This window comes from Bubalus kerabau, chromosome 3, assembly GCF_029407905.1.
Source record: "Bubalus kerabau isolate K-KA32 ecotype Philippines breed swamp buffalo chromosome 3, PCC_UOA_SB_1v2, whole genome shotgun sequence".
Classification (NCBI taxonomy): Eukaryota; Metazoa; Chordata; class Mammalia; order Artiodactyla; family Bovidae; genus Bubalus; species Bubalus kerabau.
This window is the reverse complement of record NC_073626.1, coordinates 7,079,396-7,100,428: the sequence shown is the minus strand read 5'-3', so window position 1 is coordinate 7,100,428 and position 21,033 is coordinate 7,079,396. Positions and strand designations below refer to the sequence as shown.

Here is a 21,033-nt window from a genome sequence, read left to right as displayed (position 1 = left end):
GGGGCTTAAGACAGTAGTTTCCAAAACCACCACCAACACAGCACGGACATCACCGGGGCACGTGTTAGGAGTCAGAAACTCTGGGAGCAGGGCCCTTCAGGTGATTCTCAGTATGCTCAAGTCTGAGAACCGCTGACTTACGGAAAACCACACCTGAATTACAGATATCTGTGGGCAGAGACTTTATCCCCCGTGATGTTAGAAACTCTAAAACACTACAAAATGCATGCCTATTATCACTCATTAAGTTATATACATGATTTTAACAGGAGAAAATGAATTCAACACAAATACTTACAGTTAAGGGAACTAATACACACAAATTGCTATGATGAATGAAATTGAACTTTTCTGCCTGAAAGTTAGTTAGTCAAGACCTATCTCTATATGTGTGTCTCTGTATGTGTGCTTGAATAACATATATTCTTAAACATCTGTACTATAAAAGATATGATTTCTTCTTTAATCAAGAAAAACCCAGTCCAATCCTATAGGCTAACTTACAGTATTTTAATGAATCATTTTACTGTATCTAGCCTGAAATTCCATCTATTCCTAGTACTGATTTAAATGAGGAGAGAGCATTTGAAATTAAACATTTAAACAGAATTTAAGTTACCATATATTAATAGTAAGTTTTTTTGAACCAAGGGGGTTTAGGCGTTCTGCAGATATTCTAATTTACTCCTCACCACTGATCTAGGTGTTAGACTCTCTATCTGGGGATAATAATACAAGGCGGGGAAAGGTTAAGAACGTGTATGAGATCACGTTCAGATTCTCTGCCTCAGCAGTTCAGGCTTCTTCCTACTTGCAGCTTCTCTATACTCAGAACAAATCCAAACCCTTTGCCTTGGTCTGTAGGGCTCTGCATGATTTGATCTGTCAGCATATCCTGTCTCACTTCCCTTCCGAGTCCCAGAATAAGTCAAGCTCTTCCTGGCCGCAGGGCCTTTGCACTGGCTATGCTATGCCTGGACTGCTTCTCCCCACCACGTACCATTCTGGCTCCTTGTCACTCCTCAGTTCTCAGCTTTAGTATCGCCTTTTCAGGGAGGTCTTCCGGACCTTATCTAAAGTTGCATGCATGTGTGTGCGTACGTGCGTGCTCAGTTGCTCAGTGGTGTCCAACTCTTTTCGACCCCATGGACTATAGCCCACCAGGCTCCTCTGTCCATAGAATTCTCCAGACAAGAATACTGGAGTGGGTTGCCATTTTCTACTCCAGAGGATCTTCCCGACCCAGAGATTGAACCCAAGTCTCTCGCGTCTCCTGCATTGGCAGGTGGATTCTTTACCACTGCACCACCTAGGAAGCCCCTATAAAGTCAGTCAAGTGCAATTATTCTCCATCACAACATCCGTTCCATTTTCTTCCTACTGTCTTACTTTTGTCCTTATTCTGTCTCTTTGGCTCTCTGCCAGGCTGAAAGTTCTAGGAGAGCCAGCATTGTGTCTATTTTGTTCGATACTGTCTACCTCCACCTAGAATAGTGCCAAGGAATAGCCTAGACTAGGATATTAGTAGGGTAATCAAAGAGATGGTGATAAGTTGATGCAGATTAGAAAAGTAGAAAAGGACTTCTCAGGCTTGAATAACTGGAGGAAGGAAACACAGAAGAAGACAGCACTACACGCAGAACACAAACTCGATCTTTACAGAGAAAGCATCCCGGGGCAGTCCACTCTCGTCCTTTTCCTGAACGGGCTGCAAAGGACCTTCGTTCTCCTGTGTACAAAACACATTAAAAAAATTTTTTTTTTATTTCAAAGAAATGCACTAAGTTTTAAAAAGAAATAAGGTTTATATTATTTTCCTGAACAAACTTTCTTCATTCACTCCACTGGCTATAGGTCTAAGAAAACTATGACTTAGAAGAAAGCCCAAAAGCTTTATCCAACCCTCTTTAACACTTATGACAAATACAAACTACCACAAGAAACAAAGTAAATATCATTGTAATAAATGACCACATAAAATAAATTTAAACTCTATAGCAGCAACTATAATAAAAAGAAAGAAAGAAAGAAAAGGCTTTGAATTAATGAACCATTTTCAGAATGAGAGCTTGTAAAATAAGGTTTTCTAAAGCGAGTTTCAAGCCCAGTCATGAGCTTAAGCTTTATATTTCTGACTTGCATGAATTTTAAATGTGACTCTAGGACTTACTCTTGCCTGGGAAATCCCATGGATAGAGGAGCCTGGTGGGCTGCAGTCCATGGGGTCCCTAGGAGTCGGACAAGACTCAGCGACTTCACTTTCACTTTTCACTTTCATGCACTGGAGAAGGAAATGGCAACCCACTCCAGTGTTCTTACCTGGAGAATCTCAGGGACCGGGGAGCCTGGTGGGGTGCCGTCTATGGGGTCGCACACTGAAGCGACTTAGCAGTAGCTAGGACTTAAAACTGAAACTTCAAGGATCAAAACAGCAACAAGAAAACTTACTAAACATTGGGTTGTTGCACATTTTCTTCAAGAAGTGATTCCTGGATTACCAACCTAGTTTTCACAAACACGCTAAACAACAGCATCTCACCTGCTCCCGACAATTAAAGAATAACTTAAAAAAAATTTTTAATCTCTCTCCCAAAGAGGTTGAAAAAAAAAAATCTAGCTTGGGTTAACAGTCCTTTGTGTACTGGACAAACTCCTTAAATGTCAGCATATTTTACAATAATATTATTTATAAATGGGGGGGGGTTGAATTCAAAGACTCAAATCCAGGCTTGTTTTTTCCACCAACAGTGTATTCAAGAAAAGGAATGAGGGAAAGTACCAACCCACCTTGCCCTCTCCAAACCCTGGGCGGCGGGGCTAACAGAAGCCCCAGAATCTTGGGGCCCTAGATCTGGGGCCTGGGTAGGTTTGCGTCCTTGCACTTTCCACGAAACCAGAGGAAAAACGGGCTGGGAAAACATCCCGAACATCTCGAAAAGAACCACATCGTTGCCTTCGGACATTAATTCTCCAATTCCCCCTTCCCCAAACGCTTTACTGGCGAGGGACCAGAAGTTTCTATTCTACCTTACGGTCTCCCTGAAAGCGACCAATAAACTCCCAGCAAACCTAAGAACGGTGAAGCGCCCCAGCGCCCCTGCGAAGGGCCAGGGGCACGCCAGGCTTCCCAGGGCGCGGTGGTAAAGAATCCGCCTGCCAATGCGGGAGACACCGGTTCGATCCTTGTGTCAGGAAGATCCCCCAGAGAAGGAACTGGCAACCCACTCCAGTATTCTTGCCTGGAGAATCCCATAGACAGAGGAGCGTGGCGGAGCTACAGAAGCAGAGTCGGTCACGACTGAGCAACCGGAGCATTCTGGGCGAGCACGCCAGGCTCGGAGCTCGGAGCCCAGAGCCCGACGGACGTGAGCCCTCGCGTCCCCCTGGAACAGTGGAGAGGGGGCCGGGGTTCTAGGGTGCTCGGGTCCCCCCGAGGCCACTCACCTCCCCCATCCCGAGGCTCAGGCAGGACGCCAAGTACCCGAACCAGGGCGCACGCCGGGAGCCGGACGCGCCGCGCTCGGCCTCCTGGGTTCCGCCGGCGAGGGCTGGGGTAAGCCACGGCTCCCGGACGCCAAGCTCCGCCCCAAACTCTAATTAATCATCCCGCCCCTGAAAACCGAGCAGAGTCCCGTGATTGAGAAGCGTGTTGAGAAACGCTGGCATGTTAACTAGGAATCAAGGTAAGGCCACCTGGGCGCACGCAAGCGCACCTTAAGAAAAAGCGATTTCTCCAGGGATGAAAACATGTCAATTAACAGACTTTAAAAGGGAAGTTCTAAGCTGATAGGCGCACCCTGTGCTGAAGCCGGCAGTTTTCTCTCCACCTTTAACAGATAGCAGAGCTCGTTTCGATCCATTGATATTAACAGACTGAAGCCGAAATTTCCCCATAGGAACCAGATTTGTACCCGAAACTGTGACTTTAAAAAGAAAGCGTTTTAAAATATACACACCTCGCTGTGCTCTGTCAAAATAAAATAAACATTTTCATCCAGTCTGCTTGTTTTCTGCCCACGTACTTTAGCCCCACAGGAATGTGTACCAGGTTTAGGCTGATCGTTTGTCTGATACGGGAACACGGTGACAAAAATAAGTTGGATTGGAATTTTCTTTAAAAAAAAAAAAAAGAAAAAAAAAAAGCAGACAAAAGGACCTCTCAGATCCAAACATTCCTTGTAAAAAATTAACTTGTATGATAATCTGTTGCGGTGGGTACTTGGTGTCATGACCTTTACAGAAGATATTTGTTTGCATCAAAGGTAAACTTAATATAACCAGAATCTCTGCGAGTCAGCCCTGAACTCTACCTTGTATCTTCAGTCCATTCAATAAAGCTTCAAAGCTCATCATATCCATTCCTGGTAAATATGATGTAATTTACTTATTTTAATATAAACCAAACTTTTAGATTCCTTTGCTTTTAAATTAATAAACTTCTACGATTTCAAAATCAGCTGTGAATATAGTGTTCTGAATCAATGTAAGTATTAATGCAGGAAAATTTTAAGGTTGATAACAAATAATCAAATACAGTTAAAATGCACTTTATTTTAGAGAATAAAATAGGTAATACAGTAAGAATATAATGTATGACATTTAAGTCTTCTTGATATTAGTTTAAAAGTTTTAATCAATTATTTTCAGACTGTGGGGAAAATATAACAGCCTTTCAAACTACATGGTTGTTAGTGGATTCAAAAATTCAGGAGAAATTAAAGACAACAACACAGACAACACCATTTATTTATTTTTTTATGTTTTCACTTTGATTAACTTCTTTTACTAACATGTTTTACCCAGACATAATTTTAGGACAACTTGGAATATATATTCTAATTCTGCTCAAACAAAATACAGTAGAGACAACGACTTTTCTTTGGATACCAGAATCTATTTAGAAAAAAAAAGTACTTGATTAATTGACGGCTTTCATTTTTTTTAATTGTGCTTTTTTATATTTTTGAAGGGTAAGGACTCTCTAGGAATATTCCAAAATTACAGAGAAAAGCAATAGTATAACAATGGTTACAATAAGACCAGAAATTAGTTTCTACATATTTTCACAAGTGATTTTAAGTTCGTTTTTGAAGTTATATTAAAAACATTTTGTTGTTAAGCTGTGTCTGACTCTTTACGACTCTATGGACTGCATTATGCCAGGCTTCCCTGTCCTTCACCAACTCCCAGAGCTTGCTCAAATTCATATCCCCTGAGTTGGTGATGCCATCCAAACATCTCATCCTCTGTCGACTCCTTCTCTTCCTGCCTTCGATCTTTCCCAGCATCAGAGTCTTTTCCAATGAGTTGGCTCTCTTCACATCAGATGATCCAAGTATTGGAGCTTCAGCTTCAGCATCAGTCCTTCCAATGAATATTCAGGACTGATTTCCGTTAGGATTGACTGGCTTGATCTCCTTTAAAATGTTTTTAAAACATTGTAAAACGTAATATTATCTTAAACTTGACAAAGAAATGTCGATTTGTAATAAATAAATGAAAAGAGAAGGGTCAGTAATTTTAACCGCGGAAAAAGAAGACAACCCAAAACGGAACTGAATTATAGAAGTTGCCAGGAGGTTCAGTGCGCGGTTGATACACTGAAAGTCTGTGGATCAAACTAGTGGGTGAACAGTGAACACATTTCTCCGTTTCCTCCCAGACTTTCGCGGCAACTCTGTGAATGATTTTAATCAGAAACGCTGACCCACAAGAACATAGAAACTTTAGGGGGCAGGGTGATCGCGGTAGGGAGGCTGGGGAATGAACTTGTCACTTTCTCTTACAAGAAATTTGCGCCTCTGCTTGGGGCGGGGAGGGGGGTTTCAGGGAGGGTGGGAGCAGAGAATCCCAGCTTGAAACTAGAGAGAAGAAAATTCGTGTCATTACCCAAATCTGGCTTTTACCCTCTTGGGAATTCTCTGCCCCTGCGCCGTCAACGGCAGCGGCTCTGAGTCGAACTTCACTGTTGGTTTGACTTGCCCTCCACCAGGAAAGTTAAGAGAACTGGGAGCATGGACGAGATTCGCTTCCTGTGGTTGTAAGTGTGCATCTCTTTCCTCACCTTTCGCCAAAGGAAGAGGCTGCAATCCTGCAAGAGGCGCTGGACTGGGCGTCCTTCCCTCAGGGTGCCACGCTGCATTCGCATGCGCGCTCGGCGATGCCAAATTCTAGGCGCGCGGGGAAGAGGATTTGGCGGGATGCAGGTTCCAAACGTCCTCCTCTAACAGTGAACATCTTTAGAAGCCGGCCTCCATCTGGCTGCCTAAAGAATCTGCCTGCAGTGTAGGAGACCCGGGTTCTATCCCTGGGTCGGGAAGATCAGTGGAGAAGGAAATGGCAAGCCACTAGAGTATCCTTGTCTGGAAAATCGCATGGACAGCGGAGGCTGGTGGGCTGCAGACCATGGGGTCGCAAAGAGTTGGGCAGGACTGAGCAACTAACCGGAGAAGGCGATGGCACCCCACTCCAGTACTCTTGCCTGGAAAATCCCATGGACGGAGAAGCCTGGTAGGCTGCAGTCTATGGGGTCGCGAAGAGTCGGACACGACTGAGCGACTTCACTTTCACTTTTAACTTTCATGCATTAGAGAAGGAAATGGCCACCCACTCCAGTGTTCTTGCCTGGAGAATCCCAGGGACAGGGGAGCCTAGTGGACTGCCGTCTATGGGGTCGTACAGAGTCGGACACGACTGAAGCGACTTAGCAGCAGCAGCAGCAGAGCAACCAACAGGTCACTTCTGTCTGGCTATGCTGGTAGCAGGAGCGTGCCATCCCCAAGAACAAAGGCTCAGGGAATGAATTCTGGAAACCCACTCTCCCTCGATAACCAAAGCGGCCAAAGAGCAACTTAAACCCCTTCCATTGTCTTCTTGTATTGGGCCCTTCCAATCACCCTAAGGAAGTGGGTGCACAGCTAAAGAAAGCTTGGTCTCAGCCCTGGGAAGCCCACAGCGCCCTACGCACTCACCTGGTTCTTCTAGTCTCCAGAGCCTCCGCAGACGGAATGGGTGTAAATACGATTTTGTTGTGATATTTCCACGACGATTTCTACGCGGTTAGGGAGGGGGAAAAAATACTATTTTTTAAAGGGGTCGTTTCATGTGGATGGCGACTGAGAAATCCCCGAGCCTCAGATCCTTTTCCTAGCAGAAAGAAAACAGGCTCAGAAGTAGCCAGGGCGGTAGAGAAAATACAGGTTAGGGGGCGCTTGGGGGCCGCAGAGTTCCCCCCTCCTTCCCCTTCCCCCTTCCTACCTGATGCGAAGAACTGACTCAGAAAAGACTGAGAGGCCGGAGAAGAAGGGGACGACAGAGGACGAGATGGCTGGATGGCATCACCGACTCAGTGGACATGTTTGAGCAAGCTCCGGGAGATGGTGAAGGATAGGGAAGCCTGGCGTGCTGCAGTCCATGGGTTCTCAGGGAGTCGGAGACGACTGAGCGACTGAAAAACATCAGCCGGAACAAAATCCCCGGAAAGAACGCGCCCCAAAGCTAGTAGGCTTGCGCGCATCTTCTCGGATAAGGGTGCTCGGCCTCCCAGGCGTTTAGAGGTGGTTCCCGAACTGCCTGGGGACTGAGAATTGCCTCTCGGGGACTTTGCTGGAAAGGTTCTGTCTCAAAAGCCTCTCTCTAGATCCAGTCGGAAACCCCAGAGATGGCGCAGTTAGGAAAATGAACATGATTTTCAACTTAAACTAGACATTCCAACCTCCCCCGACTCTGGCCCGTCTAGGCTTCAGTTTCCCGTCACCTCGAGGGCTCAGGTCCACCTCCCCTCCGTCCCTCGCCTTGCCTGGAAGTGGGGGACCGACCCTGGCGGGCGGGGAGCGAGGAAAGGCGGAGCACAGCGCGCGGGGCCGCTGGGCGGGGGACCTTTATAAACGTGCGGGCAGCTGCCTGGCGCCGCGCTATGCTCCAGGTGGAGACTTCTCAGCGCTGCGACCAAGAACAGGGCTCCACCCGAGCCGCCCTGAGCCCTTGTCCGCCGCTTCTGCATTTCTAAATCGGCTTCTCTGTCTGTCTCTCTCTCCACTTGCTTTTAAAACAGGGGGAAAACAACCTTGGGCAGCTCTAGGTTGGTTTGTTTTTCTTGTGTCTTTCAGGACCCTTGGCCGGGAGTGCCCGCGAGGAGGACCGGATGCCGGCGGCGGAGGCGCAGCTGCCGGACTGCGCGTGGTCCTACGGGATGAAGCTCAGCTGGGACATCAACGACCCGCAGATGCCGCAGGTGCGTGAAACCCGCTGCGCGCGCCGCTCTCCATCCAAAGAGGAGGGATGTCTTGGCAGAGACTGTGAACAGGCCGCCCTACCACCACCCCCCCTCCAAAAAAAAAAAAAAAAAAAATACACATCCCTGAGAGCCCGCCAGTGTTCAGGGACTCCACAAATGGCAGAGCTGGGATTAGAGATGTGTCTTCTCCCACCTGTTTCCTCGAACCCTTTTGAAAACACCGAAAGGGGCGGGAACTGTCCAATTAGGCTCCACGTTTCAGGTCGTCTGGCCGGCGGGAGCCTGACACCTCGTCCGTCACTTTCTTTTAACGGAGGTAGAAATCCGCTGACTCTTCCTTGTCCATTCTTCGACATCCACTAGAAAGGTGGAGGGGCATCTTGGTGAATATAGATGCCACCTCTTCTCACGCAGCAGAACTGTGAGATAGGTCCATAAATTGCAGTGACCGAATCTTAAACAGCAGGACTTGGGCCATTTATCCTGGCTGCCAGGATGAAGCGTGGCTTTTGGGGGGCTTTGTAGTCATGCTAACCAGGTCACAGGTGCCCAGACAGCCTCTGGAATCCAGGTTTTGGACACAACTTCTGAGCTTACTTCTCTAGTGAGGAGAAAATCAAAGTCATCCGTTTAGGGTGAATTTGTTTTCGTTTTTAACAGAAGGAAGGGGTCTCAAGCCAAGTCCCAGGAATGGGCTGGGCAGTTATGCTTGGTCACGGTGGTTGGGAGCAAAAACTGGGGAGTGACTTTAAAGTCCTGGGTGTAGTGGAAGGAGAATTAGGAATGACCCGGAAGCATTTGCAGAGGTGGACTTCTGGCAATGCCCTGGTAAGAGTGAGAGAGACTTGACCTTTATTCAGCATCTATTATGCGCCATACAGGTGTTCAGGTGGACAGCAATTCATTAGCAATGTTGTGTAGCCTCTCAAAGAGATAAGTACTTTTGGGGTACACATTCATGGAAATCTATTTGTTTGTTTTCAAGCCTGCCTACTTTAGGGTCACACTGCCATTCTGTGAAAGTGGACCTCAGTACATTAAGGGCATCTCCTTCTTACTGACCTCTGTCCATGTAAATCCCCACAGGGGCGGAGGGGAATCTGTTCTTGTGTTTTAGAAAAGAGCCATATCCAAGTAAGGGAAGGATGGGTTCTCTCACAAGGATTTTCTAGACTTCCCATGTAAGTGTGAAGAACTTATCCTCTGGGAGATTCGTTCTTAAACAGAGAGTGAGTGTGCCGTCTCTAAAGAGGCAGGTGCTCTGGGCTGGAGAAAGAGGATCCTGCTCCGGCTAGCCCAAGGAGGAAGGGCTACCCTCATGGTGTGACCTTGAGACGGTTCCTGAATTTGCCTTCGTCCCGGGTCATTCACTTGTCATCAAGCAGTGGAATTAGATAACGATCTTAAACTCTCATCCCATGTGTGTTTAGTGCACTCTCGAGTGAGAACAGACCAAATGCAGACAAATGTACATGGCCGTGTTCTAATACAACTTCATTATGGATGGCAAAATTTGAATTTCATGTGACTTTTCATGTGTCACAACATATAACTCTTTTGATTTGTCCCCTCAACCATTAAAAAATGTCAAAATCATTCTTAGCTTTTGAGCTGTACTAAAACAAATGGGAAGCTGAATTAGGCACATGGTCCCTAGTTTGCAGACCCCTGCCATAAAGAGTACCTGGTAAATAGTAAGTGTGCACGAAAGGGTAATTTTATATTAAACTTATAACAAGAAAGACATCACAGTGTAAATAATGCATAATATGGACAAGGACCACCAAACATGAATAGGAAAGTGGTGCTCAGTCTATTAGATATCACATTATTTTAGCCAGGCAGCTGTTTTTGTAGGAGAATGACAATCCATATTGCCCTGGAGAGAGGCCCAGGACTTAGCAGGCTCTACCAAGTGCTCGGGTTTATCTTATAGCCAGGCTGTCATCGTAACACCCTTGTAAACCTGGAAGGCTGGGCTTCCCAGGTGGCACTAGTGGTAAAGAACCTGCCTGCCAGTGCAGGAGACATTAGAGAGAAACATGGGTTCAGTCCCTGGGTAGGGAAGATCCCCTAGAGGAGGGCATGGCCATCCACTCTAGTATTCTTATCTGGAGAATCCCATGGACAGAGGAACCTGGGGGCTACAGTCCATGGGGTGGCAAAGAGTTGGACACAACTGAAGTGACTTAGCACGTATGCATGCAAACCTGGAAGGCTACTTTGGGAAGCTGTTCTTGTCTCTCTCATGTTGTACTGGGTATCAAGCCAAGAGCTTTGGAAGAAAAACCTCTGGATGGAAGAAAAGATACAGGCTCAAGTGTATATCAGTGAAGAACTTTCTAACCACTTTCTGCCCTGGCACTTTAATACTTACCTTAAAAATATTTGTAACATGTAAATATACCAAGAAGTGGTATAACCTGGTGGTAAGGAGGACAGGCTCTGGAGTCAAACTGTGTGGGCTCAAATCCTACAGCCAGATCTTACTAGCTGTGTGACTTTGGCCAAGCCGATGAAGCTCTCTGGCCTCCATTTACTATTCAGTTAAATAGGGATAATACTAGTGCCTATTGTCTGTGGGCAGTATGAAAGCCAGAGCTAATACCTGTACCATTTTTGTAGGACGCACTAGAGAAGCATCAGTTTATAGCCAGTTGTCAGAAGCATACACACACACAATGAGTGACATTTCGTAAGAGCACACCTTCTGGGTTTTACAGTATTTCTGGAATTAAAAAGACTCAGTTTTCATCCTGATATGCTTGGAGAAGATTAAAAGCTTGCTGCATGGGGTTTGGGGTGAATAAACTTGATTGCTGTCCTTGGATGCCTTTGCAGAAGCCAGCTCACTTTGACCGCTTCTGCGAGTGGCCGGACGGCTACGTGCGTTTCATCTACAGCAGCGACGAGAAGAAGGCGCAGCGCCACCTGAGCGGCTGGGCCATGCGCAACACCAACAACCACAACGGCCACATCCTCAAGAAGTCGTGCCTGGGTGTGGTGGTGTGTGCGCAGGACTGCGCCCTGCCCGACGGCTCGCGGCTGCAGCTGCGGCCAGCCATCTGCGACAAGGCGCGGCTGAAGCAGCAGAGTAAGCCGTGGGGCCGGGTGGGGGTGGCCCTGCAGGCGTGAGTTCCCCTTCCCAGTGAGTGCGTTCCCCTTCCTTCCTTCCAGGGGGGGCTGGGAATTATTAATATTAATTAATTAATTTTGTTAACATTAATATAGTTAATATTTATTAATATTAATCATTAATATTTCGCCACCTCTGGCGTTGCAGAGAAGCCTTGTCCCAACTGTCACTCTGCTTTGGAGTTGATCCCCTGTCGAGGGCACAGCGGTTACCCTGTAACCAACTTCTGGCGACTGGATGGCAACGCGATCTTTTTTCAGGTAGATGAGGGAACCCACAGTTTGTGATGGACATTCTCATCGTATCACAGGGACCAGGCCACCTGCCAGGTGCCTCAGAAACTCTTGTTTCTGGTTTAGTCCCTAAGCTGTGTCCGACTCTTTGTGACCCCCATGGACTGTAGCCTGCCAGGCTCCTCTGTCCATGGAATTCTCCAGGCAAGAATACTGGAGTGGGTTGTCATTCCCTTTTCTAGGGGATCTTCCCTACCCAGGGATTGTACCCCTGTCTTCTGTGTTGGCAGGCAGATTCTTTACTGCCTAAGCCACCAGGGAAGCCCCTTAGAAACTCTGGACCAAACCAAATACAGCTCAACTGGTCAGAAATAGGTGTTGTGGCTTCTAGCCTAGCCTTACTAGGCTCCTAGAAATTAGTTCACCTACTGTGTGCTCTCTAAGAGTGAACTTAGTTATAGTTCTTTTCATATTTAAAAGGACTATTAGGTCATCTTTTAAGATGTCTATTATTAGTGCAGTTTTATCTGTTTAAGAATTTTTCCCCCTGTTTCTTTGAAAAAACAACAACATGGGATGTTGGGAAAGGCATATTTAATTTTTGCCCAGCTTCGCTGCAGAGGAACACATATGATTCATCCCTTTATTAATACAGGCCAAGGGAGTTCATGATCACCCAAGACCAGAGAGCAAATCAGAGACGGAAGCTAGAAGAAGTGCAATCAAGAGACAAATGGCTTCTTTTTACCAACCACAGAAAAGGAGAATTCGAGAACCTGAGGTAATGGGGAGCTGATGTTACACTTGTGCTCTGTATTTGTCGTCATCAGAAAATACACTGAGAATTACGCTAAATAGGAATGCCATACCTTAATTTAAAAGGTTTGATTTTATGTGAAAGTTCTATGTCTCTAACAAAATGTCACTGAATCAAATTTTTGAATAGGGTTTCTAATCCCTTTCTTCTCCTTGGGAGGGAAAAAAAATCTGAATATCTCTACAGTTAATGATAGAGTGGGGATGTGAGCTGACATCCACTACAAGGGCAATTATCCAACGGTCATACAGAAAAACATAGGTGCATCCCAGTGAGTTAACAGTACAGCTCTGAGAGGGCCCTTTGCATTATTAACGTAGAACAGATAAAAGTTCTTTGTGCAACTTGAGCCAGTTTGGCTTCTCTACCAAAGTATGCCAAGCAGGTAGAATATTTGCCTGAAGATAAGAGGCACTGGTCTTGTCTGAGCACTTTCTATGTGCCATGACATACAGGCAAAAGGATTTACACTTCTTAAGATCACAAAAGCCTCAAGAAGAAACTACGGTTATTGAGCCCCATTTTTAAGTGAGGAACCTGAGGCTCAGAGAGAGTAGGTAACTTGTCCAACTCATGAGGGACAGGCAGGATTTGAACCCACATCTGCGGCAGGCTCCTAAGCCTCTGCTCTCCTGCACACAGTGTGCGGAAGACAGGACCGTCCACCACTGAGACCCACCCTCCCAGGCTATCCTGGACCCTCCGAGGTCAGCAGCGTGGAATTCAAGCCTGAGATCAAGCCATGAAATTCCTGGACCGGGTGCCTAGAAAGTGTTTGCTTGTTATTTGGTTGGTTGGCGACTGTTGACAGGTGAAGATGTCCAAGTAATTTACATCTCTATTTACAAATAAAAACTTTGGGTCATTTCTTTAGGCAGGAGAGAGTCAAGATCACAGCAGACATTTCAACAACATCCCTTCCCTGGAGAACGCAGAGGGCTTGGATGTGATTCCCGACGCCGGCTTCCCTGTTGCGGGCCAGCACTGCCTTTCCTTTCCAAACTCAGATGCTTGCAAAGCTACCTGCGACCTCACCACCTTCCAGGGAGACATAGTACCACCCTTTCAGAAGTATTCGAACCCAAGAATCTATTTGCCCCGGCCCCCCTGCAGCTATGAATTGGCAGGTCCTGGGTATGCAAATTCGAGCCCGTATCCCACCTTTTATAAAGATGCCGGCAGTATCCCTAAGGACTCGGACTGGGTTCAGCTGAATGCACTGCCATACAACGTCAACACCTACAGCAGCTTTGAGAGGAGCTTTGATTTCACCAGTAACCAGCACAGCTGGAAACCAGCCCTTGGAAAAGCTGGCCCAGGGGAGAGGATGGACCAAGGACAGTTCCCGCCCGAGGCCACTCACCCTCAGCGCACCCCACAGCCCCCCTGCAGGTACCTCGCGACCGCCCCGCCCGCCGCTCCAGCCCTTCAGACGGTGATCACCACCACCACCAGAGTCTCCTACCAGGCCTGCCAGCCCCCCGCCCTGAAATGCTGTGACAAAGTGCGGGATGCAAAGAGCCTCTCCAGCTGTGACTATGCTTCTGAAAACACCCAGATGTCCATCTACCCAGGAGCCTTGGACCTTCCAGCTCCAGTCGTCACGACAAGCTCTCCAACAGCATCGCTTCCTCTGAAGATTCCCAGAGATTGCTGGACCGTCAGACAACATTCTCTGCCTTATCCTCTAGGAGCAGCACCCTCCCGGACAGACGGAGCAGAGGCCTGGGAAGTGTGTTCCTCCAGACTGGGGTCTGCAGCCAACTATTCAGATCGAATCAGTCCATTCTTTAGCTGTGACAATGAGGACTTTTGAACAGCAGTCCTGGGCACAGCATAATACTGGTCTTCATGTACGCAGTGGAAGACGACATGGAAGCTCTCTCTTAAATTGGGAGATTCATTTAGCATGCAAAGAAATATATATTATATCAATGATATTTATGTACATATATATGATAGTAAAACCAATGATCAGAGTAAATTATAGACTGGAAATGTTTAGTTTCTATAGTAAATTTTGCACAGGAAAGCCTATTATAGTACATAGAATCAGGTCTGGAATGTGACTTCCAAATGAACAGATAAGCATGAAAGTTGGGCCTCCCAGGTGGCGCAGTGGTAAAGAATCTGTCTGCCAATGCAGGAGACACAAGAGGTGAGGGTTTGATCCCTGGGTCAGGAAGATCTCCTGGAGGAGAAAATAGCAACCCACTCCAGTATTCCTGCCTGGAGAATCCCATGGACAAAGGAACCTGGTGCGCTGCAGTCCATGGGATCACAAAGAGTTGGACACAACTGAGCACAGCACACACACACACACACACACACACACGGGCGCGAGAGCAAAAGTTAATGAGCTAAGTCCATTTAGTCTGTTAGTTGGAGTAGAAATCAAGAATCTTGGTTCTCACTCAGTGCCTCCCCCATTGGATCATATTAGGGAATTTCACAAATCTTTATTTGGCTCTTAGGGATTGTCAAAATGGCTTTGGAAAGATATCTTTACAATCTTACCCCCTGAGTCATTTCCTAAGACTTTCATTTAGCATTTACAACCTGTTAAAATACTTCAGGAAATAATTTGCATAATTTTATCTCCAAAATATGTATCTATAGGATACATACTTTTAAGGTAATCTACCATGTACAGTGATAAAGTGCAGTTGTTTCTAAGTGAATTTTGGTTTCTAGTATCAGTTGAATATTTTCTCTCAACGCTGATGAATGTTTGCCTAACAGAGACAGCCTAACACTGATGATGTGTATTTAATGGGTTTTTACTGTACTAAAGCATATTTTTTGAGTAGGTTTCAAAATTAGAATTGAGATGTTTTATTCAAATTTAGCTTTACTATTTGTAAAGCTCATAAATGTACACCTCATAAATGTAAATGATAATGTTATTGATTAAACATAAATAACATTTTAAAATAATGTTGCTGAATCTTCAGTTACTTCATAACAAAAATAGAAAAAAATTGTTCATAGTATGACCTGTAAAACACTTGTTTTAATAGATTAAACATACTAGTTTAAGTTTTGTTTATTTAAGAAAAAACTATTTGCTATCTAATAATAGAAATTCTCTTCCAAATACTGTGCATGGGACTTCCCTGGTGGTCCAGTGGCTAAGACTCTGAGCTCCCAAAGCAGAGGGCCCAGGTTTAAACCCTGGTCAGGGAACTAGGTCTTACATGCCACAACTGAAGATTCCACAGGCCACAACTAAGACCCCGTGCAGTCAAATAAATGAATATTACCAAAAACACAGGACGTCCCCAGTGGCTTAGCTGGGGGAGAACCCATCTGCCAATGCAGAAGACAGAAGAGGTGCAGTTTTGATCCCTGGGTCTGCAAGATCCCCTGGAGAAGGAAATGGCCACCCACTCCAGTATTCTTACTTGGGAAATCCCATGGACAGAAGAGCCTGGCCGGCTGCAGTCTGTGGGGTCACAAAGAGTGAGACACAACTTAGAGACTGAACAACAACAACAACAAACTCAAAAAACAAAGCAGTGTGCATACATGCACACACACACACACACACACACACACACACTTCTGTGCAGCTCCAGCAGACACACACACACTTCTGCACAGCTCCAAGTGCTTAATGAAAATGTTCAATTTTCAAATAAGAACAAACTGTAGAGATAAATTTTTGAGAATTGATGCGGAGGAGGATTATTCACAAATTTGATTACTGTGCTCAATCTGCATAACTAAATTGCAGTCAGTCATATGCCATTTTAAATCATTGAGCACTGTATATTTATTGCTACTGCTCACCTGATTCATAAAGCCCTCATACACTGCTGTAATGAATGCATGCATTACTGGCCACGAGATTAAAAAAAAATCAGTACACTCCTGTTCCATGGCCAACGTTTTCTCAAAGGAAAGGATGCCTAATACATTCATGGACTACTTTTTTTCTTTAGATTTCCATTGCCAGAACTCGCAGCTTCTAATCATATCTAGCAATCACATAGCAATTATGTGGGCCAGACACTGTTCTAAACCCTGAACAAGTATTAATTTATTTGATCTTCATAGTAGTCCTCTGAGCTACCTGAGAGAGGCCAAGTGATTTTCACAGTGAGTGGCAGGGCTGGAATTTGAATTCATCTCCAGAGTCCCCACTTTTAACCACATCACATTAGCTTTGATTATAGTTATTTATCAACAAAATCCCACTTGTACTTAGCAAGTGTTGTGCTTGGCATGCAGTAGCGAGTTTTATTACTGCTAAGTGTTTATCTCCTAACATTGGACCCAAAGGTTCTGTACAGGATGGTAGATAGGGGAGGGGTGGGAGTGGACAGACAGACCCTGGGCAAAGCCCTGAGGTGACCATTTCCCAAAGGGTGGCACAAGGGTGCTCTGGGTGACAGGATGATTCTAGATGGTCCACAAATATTGTATGTTAATAGTTAGGATTTATTTTAATGTGTAATAGGGAAAGAACAACACATTCAAACTATGATTTCAGGGTATTTTTGCTGAGACAGAGCAAAGCAACAAGGCAATTTAAGGAAAAATATTAAGCAAATAATAGTACAGATGTTACAAGAAATGCCAAAAAATCATTGAAATTGTTGAAAGCCACTGAGTAAGAAGGCACGCGGTAACAGAGAAGGATAAACCTGACTCCACATCACATCCACTCCTTTAGCATTAAGCCCTGTGCTCTGTCAGGCTGACTCTCCACCTTCATAAAAGAACGTTGCCTACAGCCTGAAATACACAAGATAGCCCACCATCAAGGCTCTGCCTCCAAGTCTTTAAAGTAGGAAATGGCAACCCACTCCAGTAGTCTTGCCTGGAAAATCCCACGGATAGAGGAACCCTGCAGGCTACAGTCCATGGGGTCGTAAAAGAGTTGCTGTTAGCGACTAAACAGCAGCATTCAACAATTAGGCTGGAAAATCAATAAGGATAAAGAAGATTTGAGCAGTACAGTAAACTAAGGAAACTTGACAGGCATCAAAGAACACTCAACAACAACAGATATACAGTATTCCAAAGTGTGCATGGAACATTCTCCAGAACAGAACATACGTTAGAACACAAAACAAGCCTCTGTAGATTAAAAAGATAAAAGTCCTACAAAGCAAGTGTTCCTACCATAATGGAATAGAAATCAATAATAGAAGTAATCTAGGAAATGAACAAATATGTATAACTTAAACAACATACTTCTAAATAATCAGAAAATCAAAGAAGAAATTGCAAGGAAAAGTAGAAAATATTTTGAGAGTAATGAAAGCAAAAGGCAACACACTGAAACTTATGGGATTCAGTTTATTGGATCTGGCAATGTGGAAAGCATTGGTGACCATGATAATAATTGTTTCCATGATGTGATGGGCTCTGTGTGCTGAGAACCAGACAAAGCAGCTGGTGACAAGACGATTAAGCTCAGTTGGTAAAGAATCCGCCTGCAATGCAGGAGACTCCAGTTCGATTCCTGGGTTGGAAGGATCCCCTGAAGAAGGGAAAGGCTACCCACTCCAGTATTCTGGCCTGGAGAATTCCATGGACTGTATAGTCCGTGGGGTCCCAAAGAGTTGGACACAACTGGGTGAATTTCTCTTTCACATTCAATGTAGATTTGGACTGTAGAGAAAAGTCTGTTTTCAATTAAAAACTACATTGAGAGCTTCAAATTCCTTCCAGTGAAGTTTGTCTTAGTGATGGGGTTGCCAGACTTAGCAAAAAATTTAGAGGGTTCCCTATTAGATTTGAATTAAGATAAACAATAAGTACTTTCTGAGTGTAAGTATATCCCAAATAGGGCTTCCCTGGTGGCTCAGACCATAAAGAGTCTTCCTGCAATGCAGGAGACCCAGGTTTAATCCCTAGGTCAGGAAGAGTATTGCATGGACATACAAAAAGTATTGCTTATCTGAAATTCAGGTTTAACTGGGTGTTCTGTATTTTATTTGGCCCTCCTTCTTGGGGAGAATGTTAAAATGTAATTTCATTCCTGGTCAAAATGTGGTAAAGGACATTTGATAAACTAAGAGGCTGAAAATGTCATTACCTAGAACAATTTGGTTGCTGAACTTTTGTGTGGGAAAAACATATTTTTACGAGTTGCTTACTTAATGGGAGAGAATATATTTGTATCATTCTTTAGAATGTAAAAATCATGGTATGTGAATCTCCAATTATAGATATTTTTGTGTTTTGTTTTTTAAAAACATAGTTTGACATTATTTCTAGCACCTATACATTTTTATGCTTATATCACTTTATTAATGATATTGCTGTTTCCACTTGATACTTCCTTCTCCTTTCCAAATCTAAAACTACTGCTTCATGAAAGAAAAATATACTCGCATATTTTCTTAAAAAAAAGTTAAAAAAATAAAAATCAGAGATAACTTAATAAAGATTTTAAAAATCCAAGCACCACCCTTTAACATTTATATTTACCAACCTTGCGGGTCGGACAAGCAGAGTCCCACGACCTACCCCTTCAGCTGATGCTCACCCTGTTTATTTCTATTTCTATACCACCTGGTTAAAGCAAAGAGTGTTCTGCACCAGTAATGGATTTTCCATTAATCAGCCCTTGAAAACTGGGTCTTCTGATTCTCTCTCAGGCAGCTGCGCTACCCACATTGTGTCTTACAGCTCGTCTGATGAATCTTCTTTGAACACGAGACAGTCCGAGCCTCGGTGTGTGGGGAAGAGGGTGTCTACGCCTTTCCATGCTCTCAGCCACCTGTGCTGCCCCGCTGATGAATCAGAAGGGCACTGCTGAGTAAAAATGCCACCTGGCTACCTATGGGGGCCTCCGCCTGCGGAAAATAAGCATTCTCTTGTTTAACGTTTCTTAAGGGCGAGATTAAAAAAAAAAAAGCCAATGGAAAAGCCTTCTGCCTGGAAACGTTCTCTCCAAATAGACTACATTACTGACCCAGGTTTCCATAAACCACCTGAACTCCTTCTCTTACCCACCCTAACCACTATGCTTTTAAAGACCTTTTCTAACTGTTGCCAAGATGTAGCAAAAAAAAAAAAAAAAAAAAACACCTTAATTCAACTGCATAGGGAATTCCAGAGAGGGGATGTACAGATGCCATCTATTCCAGTCTCTATGTTCGGGCATCAGTGCCCTTGGTTATAGGTTATAGTGAAGAGTATAGTTTAATGCCCTAATTTCCCCTGACTCTGCTAGTCAGTGCTCCCTGTCTTTCCCCTCCAAAAGGCCTATTTTAATAAATTGAATCTGTTTAAATAAATACCCCACCTTCTGCATCCTACCTTTGACAGCAGACTCCTACACCCAAAGGAACGGTAGAGCAGAGTCTTTCAAAAGAAGGACAAAAACATCCTTCTCTGTGTATCCAAGACCTCATGGCCTGCTTATGTTCTATCGAAAGGCTTTTTCTAGTATAGGATTTTGATCCAATTGGTGCTTGGACCAAATTTTTGTCGTTGTTCAGTCGCTAAGTCGTATGGACCAAATTTAGTAAGAACCAATATAATATACCTCTAGATGAGATTATGTCTATATCCTTATTCATATCTAGGGCTTCCCAGGTAGCTCATTGGGTAGAAGAATCCACCTGCAATGCAGGAGGTGAAGGTAGATGATAGTTCAGTCCTTGGGCTGGGAAGATCCCCTGGAGAGGGGCATGGCAACCCACTCCAGTATTCTTGCCTGGAGAATCCCATGGACAGAGGAGTCTGCTGGGCTGCAGTCCATAGGGTCACAGAGAGTCAGACACGACTGAAGCTACTGAATATACACATCCATATCTATCTATCTATCTATCTATCTATCTATCTACCTATCTATCTGTATATGAAATTGGCTTACAACTGTCAGATCTGACCTTCAGAAATCAGTAAGGCAAGTCCACAGGCTAGAAATTCTGGCAAGAGTTGGTGTTACAGTTCTGAGTCTAAACCCCACAGGGCAGCAGGCTGGAAATTCAGGCAGGGTTTCTGGCTCTTGTCTTGAGGAAAGATTGCTTCTTTTTCAGGAAACCTCTGTCTTTCCTCTTAAGACTTTCAACTGATCCTGTGAGGCTCAGGCACACAGTGGAGGGCTATGTGCTTTTATGGGAAGTCTACCAATCTAAATGTGAGTCACGTCAGTACACACCTTCACAGAAACATCTAGAATAAGGTTTGGCTGAATGATTTAGCCCAGTAGCCTTGTATAACTACCCAATTTACTTGCTAAAGGTGGATTAAAGGGACCAGGAATATACAGCTAGAAAAAGAGACTCAGATGGAATGTGATAAAATCTAGAAGTATTTGCAGTCATCTCCAGTACGGATGGGCTACCCTGTGGCTCAGCAGTGAAGAATCTGCCTGCAATTCAGGAGCCTCAGGAGACATGTGTTCCATCCCTGGGTCGGGAAGAGCCCCTGGAGGAGCACATGGCAACCCATACTGTATTCTTGGCTAGAGAATCCCATGGACAGAGGAGCCTGGTGGGCTGCAGTCCATGGGGTCACAAGTCAGACATAACTGAGGAGACTTAGCATGTATACACAGATGGCGTTGTAGTACTGGGTGGCGTTTAGGGACATGAGCTTCAGACAAAACTGAAAATAGCAGAGGAAAGGTTCTGCTGGGACTCTC

At 44.8% G+C, this 21,033-nt stretch overlaps 3 protein-coding genes across 7 annotated transcripts in view; 2 read left to right on the top strand and 1 right to left on the bottom strand.

Annotated features, from left to right (window-relative positions):
• Positions 1–4,353, bottom strand: part of SYCP2L (synaptonemal complex protein 2 like) — a 58,560-nt gene extending 54,207 nt beyond the window's left edge. For 2 of the 5 annotated variants that reach the window (XM_055570558.1, XM_055570562.1), the window contains exons 1-2: positions 3,445–4,349; positions 1,661–1,729 (exon numbers count right to left, since the gene is read on the bottom strand). In XM_055570558.1, coding sequence (XP_055426533.1) covers positions 1,661–1,729; positions 3,445–3,453 — 78 coding nt within the window. In that variant the 5' untranslated portion in view covers positions 3,454–4,349. Of the gene's footprint in view, positions 1–1,660; positions 1,730–3,444 lie in introns of all 5 variants that reach the window. The other 3 variants (XM_055570561.1, XM_055570559.1, XM_055570560.1) reach the window with 3 other exon arrangements.
• The window catches only part of C3H6orf52 (chromosome 3 C6orf52 homolog), a 155,106-nt gene that overhangs the window by 21,913 nt on the left and 112,160 nt on the right, over positions 1–21,033 (top strand). The window lies entirely within an intron of this gene.
• Positions 8,144–14,238, top strand: GCM2 (glial cells missing transcription factor 2). Its single transcript, XM_055570433.1, has 5 exons — positions 8,144–8,233; positions 11,078–11,330; positions 11,520–11,632; positions 12,261–12,386; positions 13,297–14,238. The coding sequence occupies exons 1-5, from the start codon at positions 8,144–8,146 to the stop codon at positions 14,236–14,238; spliced, it is 1,524 nt and encodes a 507-aa protein (XP_055426408.1).

What these genes read in the sequence shown, in the direction of transcription:
- GCM2 (XM_055570433.1), top strand. Translation starts at nt 8,144, where the DNA reads ATGCCGGCGGCGGAGGCGCAGCTGCCGGACTGCGCGTGGTCCTACGGG. An exon ending in GGCGCGGCTGAAGCAGCAGA is followed by an intron (nt 11,331 to 11,519) that starts GTAAGCCGTGGG and finishes CTGGCGTTGCAG; the next exon opens with AGAAGCCTTGTCCCAACTGT. An exon ending in GGAGAATTCGAGAACCTGAG is followed by an intron (nt 12,387 to 13,296) that starts GTAATGGGGAGC and finishes TCATTTCTTTAG; the next exon opens with GCAGGAGAGAGTCAAGATCA.